The 18,831-nt window shown below is 35.2% G+C and overlaps 1 protein-coding gene across 1 annotated transcript; it reads right to left on the reverse strand.

The window, feature by feature from the left end:
• Positions 1 to 6,220: 6,220 nt before the first annotated feature.
• On the reverse strand, positions 6,221 to 9,495 carry LOC126893028 (uncharacterized). Its single transcript, XM_050662970.1, has 2 exons — positions 9,259 to 9,495; positions 6,221 to 7,819 (listed from the first exon to the last, which is right to left on the reverse strand). The coding sequence occupies exons 1-2, from the start codon at positions 9,493 to 9,495 to the stop codon at positions 6,260 to 6,262; spliced, it is 1,797 nt and encodes a 598-aa protein (XP_050518927.1). The 3' UTR covers positions 6,221 to 6,259.
• Between the last annotated feature and the right edge of the window lie 9,336 nt (positions 9,496 to 18,831).

Below are 18,831 nucleotides of genomic sequence, written 5' to 3' on the forward strand. Positions count from 1 at the left end.
TGTTAGAGAATTTAAGTATCTTGGAACAACAATAATTGAAGACAATAACGGATCACAACAAATAAACAATAGGATCCAACCGGCAACAGATGTCTTTATGCCCTTCAAAACCTTATACAATCGAAACAACTAACAACACGTACAAAGATATAAGTATATGTACAGTGTGTCTGCGTAACTTGGAACCATATGGGAAACTTTTTTCCAATAAATTTTACGAAAAAAGTTATTCTTTATAAAGTGCTCTGCATAGTCTAAAACCTAAGACGTAATCGTCAGATATCAAATTTAACAACAGTATACGAGGTAACGAGTGATCCACAATTATTGGGATCAAAGCTATCTGTGCAAAAAATTACGTATGTCTTGTTTTAATCTGAAAGATCGCCGGAGGGTGACGTCACGGCAAACTGTGGCTATATTCAGTGTTGTTATGATCACTTTTCCAAACAAAAAATAAAGATTAACAACACGTTGCAAAGATACCCAATCTCAAGACCTTTTAATTCGTATAAAGTTAAAATGTTGCTTCCTCTGCTGCTTTTTATGTTCAATTATAGTGTTTTTTTAAGTTGACGTACGTACACTGACAAGTATCTGTCAAACTTAACGTAAACTGGAAAGTACATATATCTGAATTAATAATAGACATGCACTGTATAGCTATCTCTGTCGTTCAGAGGCACCTATGGTGACAATCATTTTGGATCACACGTTATGTTAAAAAATATGAATTTCTCTCAAGAGTAAAGTAATAATAATAATAATAATAATACATTTATATCCTGTGGGAGTTTTTTGTCAGTTCTTCTATCAGGCGCGGCCCCCTGCGAATGGGGGATGCTTTCTGGGTATTCGTAGCGCCAATACCCAGAGAGTAGCAGGGATACTTGCCGTGGAACAAAAACTGACACCTGGCAGTAGGTATAAAATGCACACCCATGAGAATGGAGATAAATAATTTATGTTTAGGATCGCTGCCTGGGGATCGCCAGGGCACGTCTGGAGCCGGCGCTGGACGTGACAGCATGCGGGACGTCGGTGGCAGGGTGTTGAGGAGGCGGGCCCCTGTCATACAATCAGCTACAGCCCAACCACAACCACAACCACAAGCGAGCCAAACAACAACAAGAGCTCCACCCGCCGAAGGTGCTGCGCTGGATCATCAGCCGGCGCTCACTCAAGCGGGACGACCGAGGCAGCGCATGAAATGGACTGTGTCCATTAATGAAAACATTTTGCGCTTCTATTACAAGGTGACAAACCTCGGTCAAGAAACAATCGGCTACCGACAACAGCTGTATGCCGAATTTTGCAGGACGTACCCAGATATTCAAGTATCGGAGCAAAGAGTATCAGATCAATACCGGGTAATCATAAGGAACAACCTTATCCCAGAGACTAGACGCAATTCGATCAAAAGCGAAGTCGAACGGGAGATTAATAACCAAGAACAAGTTTTAGATCAAGTCCCTAATGAAATCCTCGATGAGCAGACTCCTGAGATTCCCATGCCAGAAACTCAACCTGATAATACACAGCAGGAAAACAACGAGTTGCGCGATAGTCTAGCAAACGAAATGGCTCGTGCCGTACAAGAGTTTAATGGAACAAACCCACTTAGCAGACCACCGCTACCACGAATAAACTCTTGTAAGAAACTAGGTGCGCTGTTACAAATTGTGAACACTGAAGTCCTACCCAACTATGTCGTAGAAGCTCACACGTTGGAATATTTGCATATGCTAATCTACTGTGCAGCAACAGCAATTACTAATGTAATGGGCGTTAAGATCAGAACACGACGGGTTACTAATAACGAAAGAACTGGTAACAGAATTGCACCCTGGGAAAAAAGACTGCTCGGAAAGATCGAATTATTACGTAAGGATATTGGTATAGTCACAGAATACATACGAGGTGTAACAAGTAGAAAAGTCATCAGAAGAGCTGAAGATATAATGCTGACTACCGCAAGACACTCAAGATATGATCCAGAAAACAACACAGCCCATCAGTGTCTGGACACATTAAAACAAAAGCTCTCCGTTTATTCAGGACGACTAAGGAGGTACAAAGTTAGTAACAACCGCAAAAGCGACAATGCTCTTTTTGAAAGTTCTGAAAAGGCGTTCTATCGAAAACTCAATTCCACTGTAGAACGTGTCGATAAGACTTACCCAAGCCAAGAAGAAATTCATGAGTTTTGGGGAAGTCAACTTTCCACGCCAGCTGCTCTTAACAACAATGCTGAATGGATAGAAGAAACGACACAAAACTGCCAACACTACATTACCACCCTTTACGAACCCTTCACTACTGAAGAAGTCTCAAATACCATCAAAGAGCTTCACAACTGGAAATCTCCTGGACCAGACGGAGTTCAAAACTTTTGGCTCAAGAAGTTTTGGAGTGTTCATGAATGCTTATCAGCACTAATTAATCATGTTATTTCTAATCCGCAGGATATACCATCATTCCTAACTCAGGGAACCACTTATTTAATTCCGAAGGATCAAAATAACACCCAAGATCCAGCCAAATACCGCCCAATTACTTGTCTTCCAACTTTGTACAAATTGGTCACATCCTGTGTAGCCCGGCGTATCTACCAACACTGTGCTCTGAACAATATCATAGAGCCTCAACAGAAAGGATGCGCTAAGGGTTCCATGGGTTGCAAAGAACAACTCATCATCGACTCAGTCATTTCTAACCAGGCATATTCCAAAAAGAGGAATATTTTTACTGCCTTCATTGATTACAAGAAGGCCTTTGATTCAGTGCCGCATGAATGGCTTATAGATATATTGAGAATATATAAAGTCGATGATAATATAGTGAACTTTTTAGAGCATATAATTACGGAGTGGAAGACTAGAATTCACCTTCAAATACCTGGTGAAAATAACGTCGAAACTGAAAATATCGCAATAAGCCGGGGCCTGTTTCAAGGAGATTCGTTGAGTCCACTGTGGTTCTGTCTAGCTATGAACCCATTATCTCAGCTATTGAACTCCACAGACGCAGGTTTTAGCATCAAAAATAACAACAATGTGGTGGCGAAGCTTAATCATTTATTGTATATGGACGATTTGAAATTAATGGCTTCCACTCGAAACCAACTCGATGAGATGCTAAAAACTGTAGAAACTTTTTCTAATGATATTAGCATGCACTTCGGACTAGAAAAGTGCCGTATTTTAAATATAGTCAGAGGAAAAGTACAGCCCGGAGGATTCGATATGCAAAATGGCCAGAACATCGAGGCCATGGGTGAAAACGATATGTATAAATATCTTGGAGTAAAGCAAGCGCGGAGAATTGACCATAAACAAATGAAAACAGAGATAACTACTGAGTTTATACGAAGAGTAAAACAGCTGCTTCGCTCACACCTTAATAGTAGAAATTTGTTTAAGGCACTAAACACCTACGCATGTTCCGCGCTTAGCTATTCATTTGGCATTGTTAAGTGGACAAAAACGGACGTAGAAAATCTTCAGCGAAAAGTAAGAACTCACCTCACAAAGGCACAAAAACACCATCCAAAAAGTGCAGTAGAAAGAACGACATTACCACGGAATTTAGGAGGAAGAGGACTTATGGATATAGGTGAGCAATTAGACAAACAAATTGCTAATTTAAGATCTTATTTTCAGATGCAGGCTGAAACATCTACTCTACATCGCGCTATCTGCGCAGTAGATGACACAACACCGATAAAACTGAGGGAAGCAGAACTTCGCATAAACCACCTTACTAAGGACGAAAAAGTGCGCGCCTGGATGGGTAAACCTCTGCACGGGCGACATCCCAATGAGGTCAGCCAAGATTATGTCGACAATATAGCGTCGAACTACTGGTTGACATCAGGAAAGATGTTCCCTGAGACGGAGGGTTCATTACTGGCCATTCAGGATCAGGTTATACCAACCAGAAATTACCTGAAATATATCATCAAAGACCCTCATGTTCAAAACGACAGATGCCGATATGGATGTCAAGCCCAAGAAACCATCCAACATCTTACAGGGGGCTGCCAGGCATTTGCTGCAACTGAGTATAAGGAACGGCATGATGCAGTGGGAAAAATCCTTCATCAGGAGATAGCTATCAAGCTGGGACTTCTCCAAACCGACCATCTCCCATATTATCAATATGTCCCTGAGAGTATGCTTGAGGATGGCAACTACAAGCTATACTGGGACCGCACTGTGCTCACAGAACAAACAGTGGCGCATAATAGACCAGATCTCGTATTAGTCAATAAATTAACGAGACAAACAACCCTCATTGATGTGGCGATTCCTAACAACAATAATCTACGTACTAAATTTACTGAAAAGATCGCCAAGTACAGAGATCTGGAAATTCAAATACGGAGACAATGGAGAATGCAAAGTACCCAGACGATACCGATTATTATGTCTACTACTGGAGTCATTCCGAAGACCCTCCTTGAAAGCATAAAAAAGCTGGGTCTTAATGAACATCTTTATAAGACCATGCAGAAAGCAGTACTACTCGCAACGGCCAGATGTGTACGAAAATTTTTGGGAGATACACCTGCATACCAAGTTACCTAGGGCTCGATAACACGGAAAGAGTCCCACCAGAGCTCAATCCTTTTGATACCGTAGGTATCTGGGATGAGTCAATTTTCCCCTTAGAGGGAGTGTGAGCCGTATGGCTAAATCTGGATACATTTATTATCCATAATAACATAGTACATGCTTACAATAAATTACATACATTGAGTTAGTGGATAAAAGGCTACAACTGGTTCAGTCGTGGACCAGTTACCCAGTCCACTTCTGTTCTTCCACCAGTGCCTACCATATTCAAACACGTATTTAGTGAAACGAGAGCATAGCTAACAATAAATACAATAATTATTAAAACGATAATTAAAAAGATATTAGGAATTGTGGAAAGGTAGAAGGAAGAAAGGAACAAAGAACGAAGGGACAAGGAAAGGAGAGTAGTTCGTTTAAAACTTTACGCAAAAGTTGTTCATATATTTTGTAAATTTAACAGATGCTTCTTATATCGATTTTTAAATGATGATGCTGAGGTAGTTAATAAACCTGAATCTAATTTAAATAAGTTGTTAATGCAAACTGCGACATTGTAGGAAAAACCTCTCTGAAATAATACCTTGTTATGTCTAGGAACACGAAGAATAGTATTGCGTCTGATATTTAAATTGTGTATATCCGTTCTGAAGGTTAACCTGTTGTGTAAATAGGGTGGGATTTTTTTTAAATATACCTTATGACATAAACAACTAAAATGTAATTGCCGTCTGTTGTACATATTTAACCAGTTTAATTGTTTGAATTTACTCGAGATCCTGCCAAATTTTCTAATACCGCAAATCAGACGTACACACGAGTTTTGCAGTTTTTGAACCCTTCGTGAATCAGTACTGTCTAAACACGGTCCATATACAACGTCGCAGTGATTAAAGTGTGTTAAAACTAATGAATCGCATAAAAGTTTTTTGACGTCCTGTGATAAACAATGTCTTTGTGCATAAATCATTTTTAAAGTTGCATAAGCTGCCTTCAATTTAAGAGATATATGTTCTTTAAACCTTAGTCTCGAATCCAATAAAAGGCCTAAGTTTTTAGAATTTAATTTTATAGGAATATTTATACCATTGATTTCAAGTGAAACGTTAGCCAAAATGGATTCACGTATATTTTCATTGCAAAACAATAATGCTACAGATTTTGATGGGTTAATTTTAAGTGCATGGTCAGTAGCCGTTTTGTAAATATTGAACAAATCAATTTTTAGGCGTTCAACAGCTTCTAATACATTAGAATGTTCAAATGACAAATAAATTTGCGTATCATCCGCGTATAAGTGATAGTTGCAGTAGTTAAGACATTTAGGAAATGTTGATGTATACAAACTAAATAATAATGGACCCAAAATACTTCCCTGAGGTACACCTGATTTTATTTCACTAGATGAAGAAGTCATTTCATCAATCTGAACAATTTGTTTACGCTTATGTAAGTAAGAGGCAAGAAGATTCCTGGAACTGACACTAAATTTATAAAACTGTAATATTGCTAACAATATATCATGATTAATTAAGTCAAAGGCTTTAGTAAAGTCTAAAAGAACAAGAAGAGTAACCTTGTTCAAATCTAAAGATATAATAACATCATCAACAACATCAACAAGTGCAGTTGCACACCCATGATTACGTCTAAAACCCGATTGGTTTTCTGGCAAAATTTTATTAGTGCTTAAAAAAATCTCTAATCTGACTTTCCATAACTCGTTCAAAAATTTTTGAAAATGTAGGTAAAATACTAATTGATCTAAGATCATTGTACTCTTTAGGTGAGGTGATTTTCGGCAAAGGTATAACTTTTGCAAATTTCCAGTCTAAAGGAAAGTAACTTTTTTCAATGCAAACATTTATTATGTGAGTTAGAATAGGAATAATCACAGGACAGCACAACTGAACAATTGTAATATTTAAGTGGTCATTGCCAAAAGCTTTAGATTTTAACGAAAAAATGATATCCTTAATAAACTCTTCAGAAACATACGAAAAACTGAAGTTATCATTAATACCCTCTTTTACGTTATGAGCATAATAGTTAAGTAATTCTTTACTACCTGGCATTATATTTATATTATTAATAAAAAAATTATTTATATCCTCTACTGATTTTAAATGCCTAGGTAATTCATTTTTTTTCTGTTTGGATATATTAAGTTCTTTTAATTCGGCCCATTTTTCCTTTGAGTTCGAATTCTGAAATTTCATATTAAGGTAAGCCCTTTTTTCCGCTTTAATGGCAGTAGTTGTATAATTTCGAAATTGTTTGTAGTACAACCAATGTTCCGGTAATTGTGTTCTTCTAAATCTATTTAATGCATTGTCACGTAACTTTTGCAAATGTTTAATATTACCAGTAATCCACGGAGAGTATGGCTTTACATTACTGACTAAAATTGATTTTAAAGGCGCATGTACATCAAGAACTGACAGAATATAAGTTTGTAAATGCGATACTTTAATATCAACATCATCTGTTCGAAATATAGTATGCCACGGTATTAAATTAAGATCATTCAAAAAATTATTATAATCAATATTTTTAATATCTCGATAGTTAACCCTTTTTTTAATATGAGATTCGGTACCTTCGACATTAAATTTACAAAAAACTGCCGCATGATCCGCAATCATGTCTATATCGACATATTCATTACATTTTTTAATATCAATATTTGTGATAATAAGATCTAATAAGGAGATGCCTCTTGTTGGTTCTTTAATGAGTTGCTTTAAATTAAAAGTATCCAAAATATCATAAAATTTCACAGTATGATTATCTTCTAGGTCAAGAACATTAATGTTAAAATCACCAACACATATAATATTATCATAATTTGAAAAAATTGAAGAAAACATGTCCTCGCAGTGTTCTAAAAATAACGAACAATTAGTTTTAGGTTTCCTGTATATGGTACCAATTGCATACAAAACTTTCCCAATATAAACGGTTATCCATATGTATTCAAACAACTCATTATATTCTGATAAAATAATTTCGAATTTATAGTTATTTTTAATATACATCCCCACCCCACCAGCTCTTGCTGGTCTGTCTTGCCGAGCAAAAGAATAGCCATCAATACTTACCATTGTATCATTAATTCCATCGTGTAACCATGTTTCAGTGACGCCCACAATATCACAATCAGCACTAACAACCAAATTTTTAAATTCATGAAAATGAGGTACAAGTGAACGAACATTAACGTGTCCTACGTTAAATATCATCTGTAATGTAGTAAATTATAGCTAATTTGAAACAAAACAAACAAAAAAGAAAGAGGAAGTGATGGAGGCTAGAAAAATTAGGGATAAAATAAGTGGAAGAAAGGATATTAATTATAATTAGTTTTGTAATCGAAAAAGATACAAACATAAGTCATGTTAGCAATCAATCCGTCATTAAATAGAAAATAAAAATTTTGCTTGTATTTTATAAGGCAATTTCTGATGGGAAAAAAAATACATGTTTTAATGCAGTGGCGAAATAAGCAAATATACATAAAAAAACCCTAAGTTAAGAAACGGCAATTTTATAACAATTTGGTGATTATAATTATGTACCTATATTAAATCATGGACAACAATGTACCTTTATCACAATGAATGCAGTAAAAACTGAAAAAAAGAAAAAAAAATTCTAAGGAAATATACAACCAATGATATTATACAGTAAATAGTAGTTATGTTTGTATGCACACTATAACATATCATGATTGCAAAAGCACATTACTTCATTTATGTAATAAAAACTGAAAAATTTTGCTATGGAATTATAGTTAAATACATATAAACCAAATAAAAATTATCGTTCTCAAGGATCAATATAATTATTAGGAATATGCAACCTAATTTCGAGCCAATGTAATTTTATCCCAAAGATTTATTTTATTTAATATATTTTGGTCACACATTCCTTTAAGGTGAAAATAAAACATTATAAACTACTTACCTAGGTAATTGCGCTATCTACTAATTGCTACAAAAAAGTAATGTAAGAACAACGAGAGCAACAAAAAAGAAATATATGCCTTGATCCGTACGTCTATAAAATTGAACTTTTGCAAATAATTACTAGTATTTAATTTAAAATGAAATAAAAATGAAACTTGACTGTAGTATGCATCAAAATTAATTTCTCACATCTGTCTATTGAGAACGTGACACTAGTATGTAAACATAATAATTGATGTTAAATATGAAAAATTAATCCCGATGAAAAGTAAAGTTGAAAAACTGAAAAAGAATATTCTTTGTCGAAAAACAAATTATTCGCATGTAAATGTAAAATGACACTTATTCAGACTGGGTATATAAGACGAGTAATATTATTATATTTGTTTATATGGGAACACAATAAACATCAATAAATTATTTAACAAAAATCAACCGCATTGTTCAATTTTTATTTTTTAAAAATTTGGGAACTAAATCCCAGCAAGTAATTGTATATCTGAGGGACTCTTAATGCGGTGAATGGAATTATTATATCTAACATAAATATTACCGTATTTCGACCACACATCTTTTTTTGAAAATGTTTCAATACACTTTTTAAAAAGACATAACGTTGTTTTAGTAAGGTCTTCCTGAATGTAAATACCTGTTGACCTCAGCAGTTTTCTGTTCATTAAAATTTTTTCTCTAACAGCAGTTGTAGTTCTCACCAAAACAGCTGGGGGCCTAGGGTTTTCTCGATCATTGTTTTTATTTAACACACGATAACATTTCTTCAAATCACCAACACCAATGTTTTTTAATTTCATATCATTATTAAGCACGTGTAAAATAACTTCATTGGTATTTTCGTTTGAATTTAGGGTGAGTCCAAAGAATCTTAAGTTTTTGTTTCTACCTTGTTGCTCCAAGTTGTCCATATTTAATTGGAGATCAGCATTTTCCATTTTCAAACTAGCTACTTGATTTTCTAGAGTTGAAATAGTTTCAGCATAATTTGTTTTTAATATTTTTGCAACTTTATCTGAAAAATTATTTATACAGTCGAACCCGCTTATTAGAATAGCCTTCGTGCCAAGAAAAAGTATTCCTATAACCGGGATATTCTAATAACCGATCACTGGTGGCTGGTAGAAAGGTTTTGGGACCTTAAATTTCTATTCCTTGAAGCGGGATATTCCTATAACAGGTATTCTAATAAGCGGGTTCGACTGTATATTCTTCACTCATTAATTGTTTCATTTTATTTTCCACAATTAAAGAAGTTTCCTCCAGGTCACGCTTTGTAAGCCCCATGATGAAAAACAAAAACACAAAAAACAGAATAACACACTACTTTTTTCGTTTTTCAAACCACACAATATCGACGTTTGGTATAGTTAAAAGTTTAATGGAATATTAATTGCCGTTAAACAATATCATTGTGCCTCGAAATTTATATGAGCGGAGGGACTGCGTACACACAACCTATCTGCTCGACATCTCAACTACTAATGAAGTAGGTACTTAGCTTTATTTTTCACAATATTGAAAATTGCTATTATGAAAAGTTGTTTGGAATTAAAAATTATGTTATAATCTGTATTTACACTCTTCTAATTGAAAAAAAATTTTGAAAATTTTCCTCAAATCACGTGACACTCAACATCATTTTATTTATGATAGCTCCGTTATTATTAATTTTAAGAAAAAAAGTTATTCTTTATAAAACGTTCTGCATAGACTAGCAACTAAGATAAAATTATAAGATATTAAATTTTGTCAATTTTATACTAGGTATGTTAAAAAAATATGAATTTCGCTGAAGAGTAAAGTACCTTTATTTTTTACAATATTGAAATTTTGTTATTATAAATAGTTGTTCAGAATTAAAAACTATGTTTCAATATGCAATTGCATCCTTCTAGTTGAAATATTGTGAACTATAAATGTATTTTACTCTTGAGCGAAATTCAATTTTTTTTTTCACATGCGTTGTATAAAATTGAAAAAAATTGATATCTTATGATTGCATCTCAGTTTGTTGACTATTCAGACATTTTTATAAATAAAAATAATGTTGGGTATCCGTAATTTAAGGAAATTTTTCAATTTTTTTTTTTTTCAATTAGAAGAGTGTAAATGCAGATTATAACATAATTTTTAATTACAAACAACTTTTTTCAATAATGACAATTTTCGATATTGTTAAATGTAAAGGCACTTTACTCTTGAGCGAAATTCATATTTTTGGAGATACCTCGTATATTATTGATAAAATTTGATATCTGATGAGTGCATCTTAGGTTTTAGACTATGCAGAGCAGTTTATGGAGGATAACTTTTTTTCGTTAAATTGATATTAAAAAAGTTTCCTATATGGTTCCAAGTTACGCAGACACACTGTATAAAACAATAATATGACTCGTTGTGATGTATGGAAGCGAAACTTGGACGAAAACAAAGGCAAACGAAGAGAGATTACGTGTTTGGGAAAGAAAAATCCTAAGGAAGATTTTTGGGCCTGTGATTGATGAAACGGGAGGACAATATAGGATAAGAACTACAAAGAGCTTCAAGAACGTTACCCATACGCCAACATAATGAAAGAAATATAGTCCAGAAGACTCCAATGGGCGGGACACCTCAGAAGAAATTATGACCAAAGAACAGTAAAACTGGTATGGGAGGAAGTCCCAACTGGAAGACCAAGCTGACACCCTCGACTCCGGTGCTGAGATAATATAGCAGGTGACCTAAAAGCTGTGGGCGTGGAGAATTGGATAGAGGTTGCTCAAGACAGAGAGAAGAGCGGAGGCATGTTGTTCAGTCGGCTAAAACCCACGAAGGGTTGTAACGTCACGGAGTAAGTAAGTATAGTTTATAAATGCGATTGAGTTTTAAACCACTTTAAAATAGTCAATTTGGAAGAAAAACGGTATACTATCAAGCAAACCATCCAACCAAGCGTTAATGTGAATGTATTTGAAATGTCCAGTTGATGAGGTGGGGCTTTCGATGAAGTGGTTTTATATGAGTAGGGTGTATGTGAAATGTCTGTCGATGAGTTAGGATTCGATGAGTTACGCCGCACCCGAATTAATGATAACGCACATTTACCAGTGCGTATTTCGCTTGGCCGAAAAAGACCCACAAATAAAATCCTTTGTACTAAAACATTTTCAGCAAGCTTTCAGTAGAATTAATCAAAACTGTAATAGAGTCGTGTAAATAAACTGAGCTACTAATACGAAACAAAACTTTTCTACTTACAGAAAAAAAATTGGTGAATAATAATATTGCAGGGAAATAAACAAAAAAAGGACATTGATAATCCAAGTATCTGACAACTTTTTTAGTTATTGTAAACCTATAGGAAGAAAACCTACCTGTTTACTGCCAAGAATTTTGAGCTGTTTTTTTATTATTTGCAATTTAGTGCAAAAAACGCGATTTTCGTATATTTTGCACCCCATTAAAAATCTTGACATAATATTCCAAAATTTGATTTATTAGAACATTGAAAAAGGTTCAAATTGGCGATTTTTTAAACTTAAAAGTAAATTTATTGTTTAGGAAGCTGCAAATTGAGGCAAAATCTTTATTTATTATTAAAATTCTTAGAACTTTGGTATTTGACCAAAAGTGTGGTATTGGAGTACTTAAAGAGAACATCAAAATTTCAGGATAATCCATCAATTGGTTTAAAATTTATTGTATTTGTTTATCGCAGACGCAGAGACCTTTTTTGCAATAATATTGCCAGAAAATAATAAAAAATACGGTAATTCTATGCATATTATATGAAAGTTTAAGAGTTAAACTACCAATACCTATGTATAAAGGAAAAGGTTAAAAAATCATTTTTATAACCAAAAATCGTTTTGCAAAATTATTGTAATTTTGACAGCATAAACAATTAGAATAAAGTATGAGCTATTATTCGTAGACGAAATATTATCCATATTTAAAAACAAAGTTATTCTAGAACAATTAGGTAAAAAGTAGGGATAAGATTAAACTTAGACAGCATTGTCTGTGACTACTAAAAATCAGGGTGAAATGAAAAGTGAGACCATGCGCCTCCATGTTAAGGGAGGACCATCTTAAGGGAGAACTAAAAATTCAAGCGTTCAAAGATTTTAATGGAATTCAAAATACTATCTTTCAAATTTTTAAAAAAATTATCAGCTGTGTGTAAAACGACTTTTTCCACCTACCTCTACCGAAAGTATACTTTTCCGGACCTGATTGTAGGGAGCAAAGTCCTAGGAAGGAAAAGTAAAAGTGACGTCATGGTATTTCATTCATGAAATATAACTTATTGTAGTAAAGTACAATATCTATTTTCTATTACGTAAGTATCTATACATTTTAAAATAAAACACCTTGTATTTTGCAGAATGGTAAAAAACAGTAAATTGTTATTTTGATTGAACAATGTTTACATTAATAATTTGACTTATATGTGACAGTTGACAGTTATATTGTACCTACTTGTTAGTTTTAGTTCTAATAAATTTTGTTGGTTAGTTACATAAATAAATTAAGTAAAAATGAAAAAATGACTTGTTATTTGAGGAAGGTGGAAAAACCATATATGTATAACATGGGAGTAAAGTGCCTTTTCCTCCCTTGAATGATTACTGCTCTCCGCTCGTCATTCTCGGGAGGAAAAGTAGCACTTTCCTCCCTTGTTATACAAATAGCTATTTCTACAGACAATAATTTTAAAGCCGATTCCGAGTGTGTACTTTAACGAGGTAACATCGCTTAGTGTTTTGCTAGTACTTATAGTGTTTTTGTGAAATTAACAAATTACAAGTAAGATCAGACTTTATCGTACATATTGATAAGCCTAATTGCATGTTGTTTTTTGAATCGAACAGTTAATTAGCAAATTGGTGAATTATTCAAAAACTTGGCCTGCTTCCAGTGGCGTAGGCCTACCAAATATGTATTTTCGGAAGAGAAAGTATATAAAAACCTAACTAATACCAACAAATAATTAAACTGTTCGTCTACTTTTGACTACAAGGGTAGCGACAACCAAATTTTTGCTCCTTACAGTTCAAACTTTCAAAATGTCACAAAATATTCAACAAACTTCTACACCAACTTCCTCATATGCAACCGCAACGAAAAAAATTCCGAGATCAACCTTCCCGAAGCGAGAACAAGCGATAGTATTACATGCCGATGAAAGTCTAAAATTGTTCGATTATGTCAAGGCAGTAGGTGACGCTATTGGTCCCAAGCAAATCTTATTTGCATCCAGGATATCTAATAACAGAATCTGCATCTATTTATCAAACTCAGAACTCGTCGACAAACTTTTAAAGTCTCATCCTATGTTAACAGTAGGAAACTCTGTCATGAATGTCAGCAGACTAGTCTCTCCCACAAAAAGGATAATAATATCCAATTTATCTCCATGTATCCCACACTACCTTGCAGAAAATGCCATAAAAGATCTTGGGCTCCAGCTGGCCTCCCCTGTCTCATTTCTAAGAGCAGGCATCCCCGGTGATGAATACTTGCACATCATGAGCTTTAGAAGGCAAGTCTATGTTTATACCTCTGATGACAACTTCAATCTGCAAACTTCATTAGTCATCACATTCGAAGGAATTGAAAACAGAATATTTTTGTCCTCAGACAAAATGGAATACTTCATATGCAAGATGTCAGGGCACATTGCCTCAAACTGCCCCAATCCTCCACCCAATCATATAACACCCCAGACTCAGTCGTACATACCAACCCACGCAACAGATCCCACACCATTACAATCTCCTATAGAACCCGCAATACCACCACATATCCCCACTTCAGAACTAAACAATGCTACACCCTCTAAATCGCCCGCATACAAACGTGGCAACTCTGAAGTCGAAAGCACTAGTGAGCAAACCGATATTCCCGATAACACATCCGTCGCAAATCCGTCCGAGGATAACATCATGCCTCCCCCTAGTAATGATATTAAGAAACCAAAAAAGAAACCCAGAACAAGTTCACCCTCAGAACGTTACCTTTCTGATTTAACAAAAGACTCTATCAAAGAAGCCTTTAAGAAAACCTCAGGATCACTTGTTATTCCCCAGAAAACTTGATAGCCTTTATTGAAAACACTTTTGGCTGTAGTAACCCCTACGCTTAAGCTCTTAAGTTCACAGAAAATGTTCCAGGGCTAATTTCTAACATTCAATCATTGCACCCAGCTTGTCAGGAGAGGTCTACGAAAAGTAGGTTAACCCGTCTAACCAAAAAACTGAGAAAGGCCTTGAACACTGATCCAGAAGACCCCGAAAATTTGTCCAACCCAAAGCTTTCCTCCGATCATACCGAAGACAATTATAATTCTGATAGTTCAGAATCATCCCAATCCTCTCAAATCAGCTATTATTAATACTAGCATTATGTTAAGACTAATTCAATGGAATTGTGATGGGTTTTATCCCAGATTAGAATACTTACAAAAACTTATATCGGACTGTTCGCCCAATTTTATTTGTCTCCAAGAAACCAATTTCACCAAAACTCACCACCATTATCTAAAAAACTACACCAGTTACAACTTTTTAAGACCTACACACCTACGAGCAAGTGGAGGCTCATCTGTTTTTGTTTCTAACGATATCTTCCATCAAGAGTTTGACCTACACTTAGAGGCGATTGCAATAACCGCATGGTGCCCCAACAAAATAACAATTTGTTCTATATATATTCCCCCAAACTATAACCTATTCAGTACAGACCTAAAAGATCTCATAAAACAACTCCCAAACCCTTTCATCTTAGTTGGAGACTTCAACGCCCACAGCACAACATGGGGCTCCCAGCGTACTTTTGGGAGAGGAAAACTTATAGAAGATATCATAAGTAAGTCCAACATCAACCTCTTGAATACAGGGAGCTCTACATATTTCCACATCCAGTCTGGAACATCTTCCTCCATAGACCTAAGTTTTTGCGATCCTGGAACTGCTCCTTTGCTTCAGTGGAAAACACTAGATAGCTTATACGGTAGCAATCACTACCCCATCCTTATCGCAAGTCATATCACAAAAACTGCAGAAGTCAAAACGAAATGGAAAATTACCGGTGCAAATTGGAGTTTATTCAGCGATACTGTTGAGGACCTTTCAAACCAAGTAATTTTCAGGGAAAACATCGACGATGCCGTAGAGCAATTTAAAAATTGTATCCTAACTGCAGCTGACCAGTGCATAGGCAAATACACTATTAATTCCTCAAGAAAGACTGTCCCGTGGTGGAATGACTCCTGCAAACTAGCAACAAAAGAATACAAGAAGGCTCTTAATAGATATCGCAAATCCTGTAGCACTGAAGATCTTATTTATTTTAAGAAAATGCGTGCAAGATCCAAACGCGTTCTGAAGGAAAGCAAAAAAGAATCATGGAAAAAATTTGTAAACAGCATAACTTCAGATACCCCTCCCGCCCAAATGTGGACCAAAATCAAACAAATGAGAGGACTAAACACATATCGAAAAATACCCGCAATAACAGACGGAGATAACATTATTACAAATGATAACCAAATAACAGAAACGCTAGCCAAATACTTTCAAAACAAAACTAAGTCTGAACTCTCCGTTTCGTACCCCACAAACCACTCGCCACCTATCCCTATCCAAACTAATCCAATAAACCTTGCCTTCACAGAAGAAGAGCTAAATTTGGAAATATCATCAATGAAAAACTCGTCTGCAGGTCCTGATGAGATCCCATTTATTTTTCTCAAACATCTACATGCACCAACCCTCTCGAAGCTGCTCACGCTCTTCAATAAGATATGGTTCAGCCAAAATTTTCCGAGTCTCTGGCGGCAGTCGCTTACCATACCGATAAGAAAAAATGACTCATCCTCTAACGCTCCTAACGCCTACAGACCAATTTCACTAACATGCACATTGTGCAAACTACTAGAAAAGATGGTAAATAAAGGTTTGCTTTGGTTTCTTGAAGAACACAATCTGATAGATGTAGCACAATCCGGATTCAGACCCAATCGAAGTACGATGGATAACCTGGTACTACTACAATCAGAAATAACCGAAGCTATAGCAAACAAGAAGGATGTCATCGCAGTTGTCTTAGATATAGAATGTGCCTTCGATAAAATAAACAGAGCTGCTATCATCAAAAAGCTTAAGAAACTCAATTTAACGGGTAACAATATCTCCTTTATAAAAAATTTCTTGCAAGAGAGATCATTCAAATGGTTGCAAACGGGAAAACATCTTCAACGTATATCTCACAAAATGGAGTTCCTCAAGGCTCAGTTCTGAGCCCCACACTTTTCCTTCTTAGCATTAACGATATAGGCTCTCTCGTCTCGTTCTCCCTCCCGTAAAATACTCTATATACGCTGATGACCTCGTTCTTTACTGCCAAGGTAAAGTTATAAGAAGCATATGCTCTTTACTGCAAAATACTCTTAACAACTTTCTAAACTGGTCCGCCAAAATTAGAGTCAAATTTTCATCTAGAAAATCTAAAGTCATACACTTCACTAGAAGACATCACACTCACCCTCCTATACTTCACTAAATAGATCTCCTTTTCAAGTGGTTGATAAACACAAATTATTAGAAGTAATATTCGATAAAAGACTTACATGGAGAGATCAGATACAGAACACAAGAACAAACTGCCTTAATAGAATCAATATCTTAAAAACTTTGGCTCACCATCAATGGGGTGCAGAAGAGGAAGTCCTCTTAAGAATTTACAGAATCTTGATCCGCTCTAGGTTGGATTATCGAAGCATTCTCTACATATCAGCGTCCGACACTCAGCTTAAAAGCCTGGATACAATTCACAACACTTCCTTACGCATTAGCCTTGGAGCATTTGAATCAAGTCCTTCTGAAAGTCTCTATATCGAATCTTCAGAACCCCCACTTTTTATAAGACGTCAACGCTTACTATTATCTTACTTCTCTAGAGTATCTGCTAATCCGAAAAATCCAGTCATTAAATTAATTAATACCCCCCACCCTGTTCCAGATAAAACTTAACCTCGATCACATTCTTTCTCACAAATTTTAAAAACTCTGCTAAAAGATACAGATTTAACACTCACAACTCCTGTTACTACGTCCAGTATTCCTCCGTGGACCAAAAAGCTACCTACTGTCGTTACCAGCTTAAATCGATATAAAAAAGAAGAAACGCCTAGAACTCTCTTGGTACAGAAATTTCAAAAACTTATACATACACAGTACTATGACAAGATTCTTTACACAGATGCCTCCAAAGAAGAACAGGCCGTCGGTTGTGCCGTTACCACCTCAAATACAACAGTAGCATCATATCGACTTTCTTTAAGATGCAGTACGAGTATACACACAGCTGAACTGTACGGAATACTTAAGGCATTAGAGTTGCCCACTACTAACGAGAAATCATTAGCGATATGTTCCGATTCTCTTGCTGTGATTGGTTCTATCAAAAATATATACTCCTTACATCCCATTGTACAGAGCATCAACAACATCTGCCAACAACAGTCAAAAAATGGTATTTCAGTAACCATCATCTGGATACCATCCCATGTTGGTATCACTGGAAATGAGAGCGCTGATCAAGCAGAAAAACAGGCCTGCTCTCTTGAAAATCTAGAAAACATGCAACTTCACCAAGATCTAAAGGCTAAAATCAAGAACAATGTATTAAGCACCTGGCAAACACACTGGAACATGCAAAATACAAAACTACGTACAATCCACCGAACTGTTACCTCCATCACCATGCCCCAAATGAGCAGAAAAGACAGTACTATTATGAGAAGGCTCAGAATAGGTCACACTCGTCTTACACATGGATATCTGATGTCCTCTGAAAATCGTCCTTGTTGTGAACATTGTGATGAGCCATTAACAGTCCAGCACATATTACTGGAATGTGTCCAGTATAGAGTTCAAAGAGTCCACTACAACTTTCAAAACAATTTAAGGGACTTACTCGTTTCTACAAACATGTACAGTGCCACAATTTGTTTATTAAAAGATTGTCACCTTTACTATTTAGTGTAATTGTAATATTAAGTTGTAAATTGTACAAAAACAAACTGTAATTATTGTATGTAAATAATATTGTAAAATTTTGTACCAGTGTCAATGGCCATTAGTTGCCGAGACACTTTAATTTAAATAAAAAAAAATTAAAGCTATATATATGTTTATAAACTAAAAATGTCATTAATTTTGAGTTATAATTTTCGACTATAATAAATCATTTTTGTTCTATTTTTATAATAGATATTGTTTCAA

This window comes from Diabrotica virgifera, chromosome 10 (genome assembly GCF_917563875.1).
Source record: "Diabrotica virgifera virgifera chromosome 10, PGI_DIABVI_V3a".
Taxonomy (NCBI): Eukaryota; Metazoa; Arthropoda; class Insecta; order Coleoptera; family Chrysomelidae; genus Diabrotica; species Diabrotica virgifera.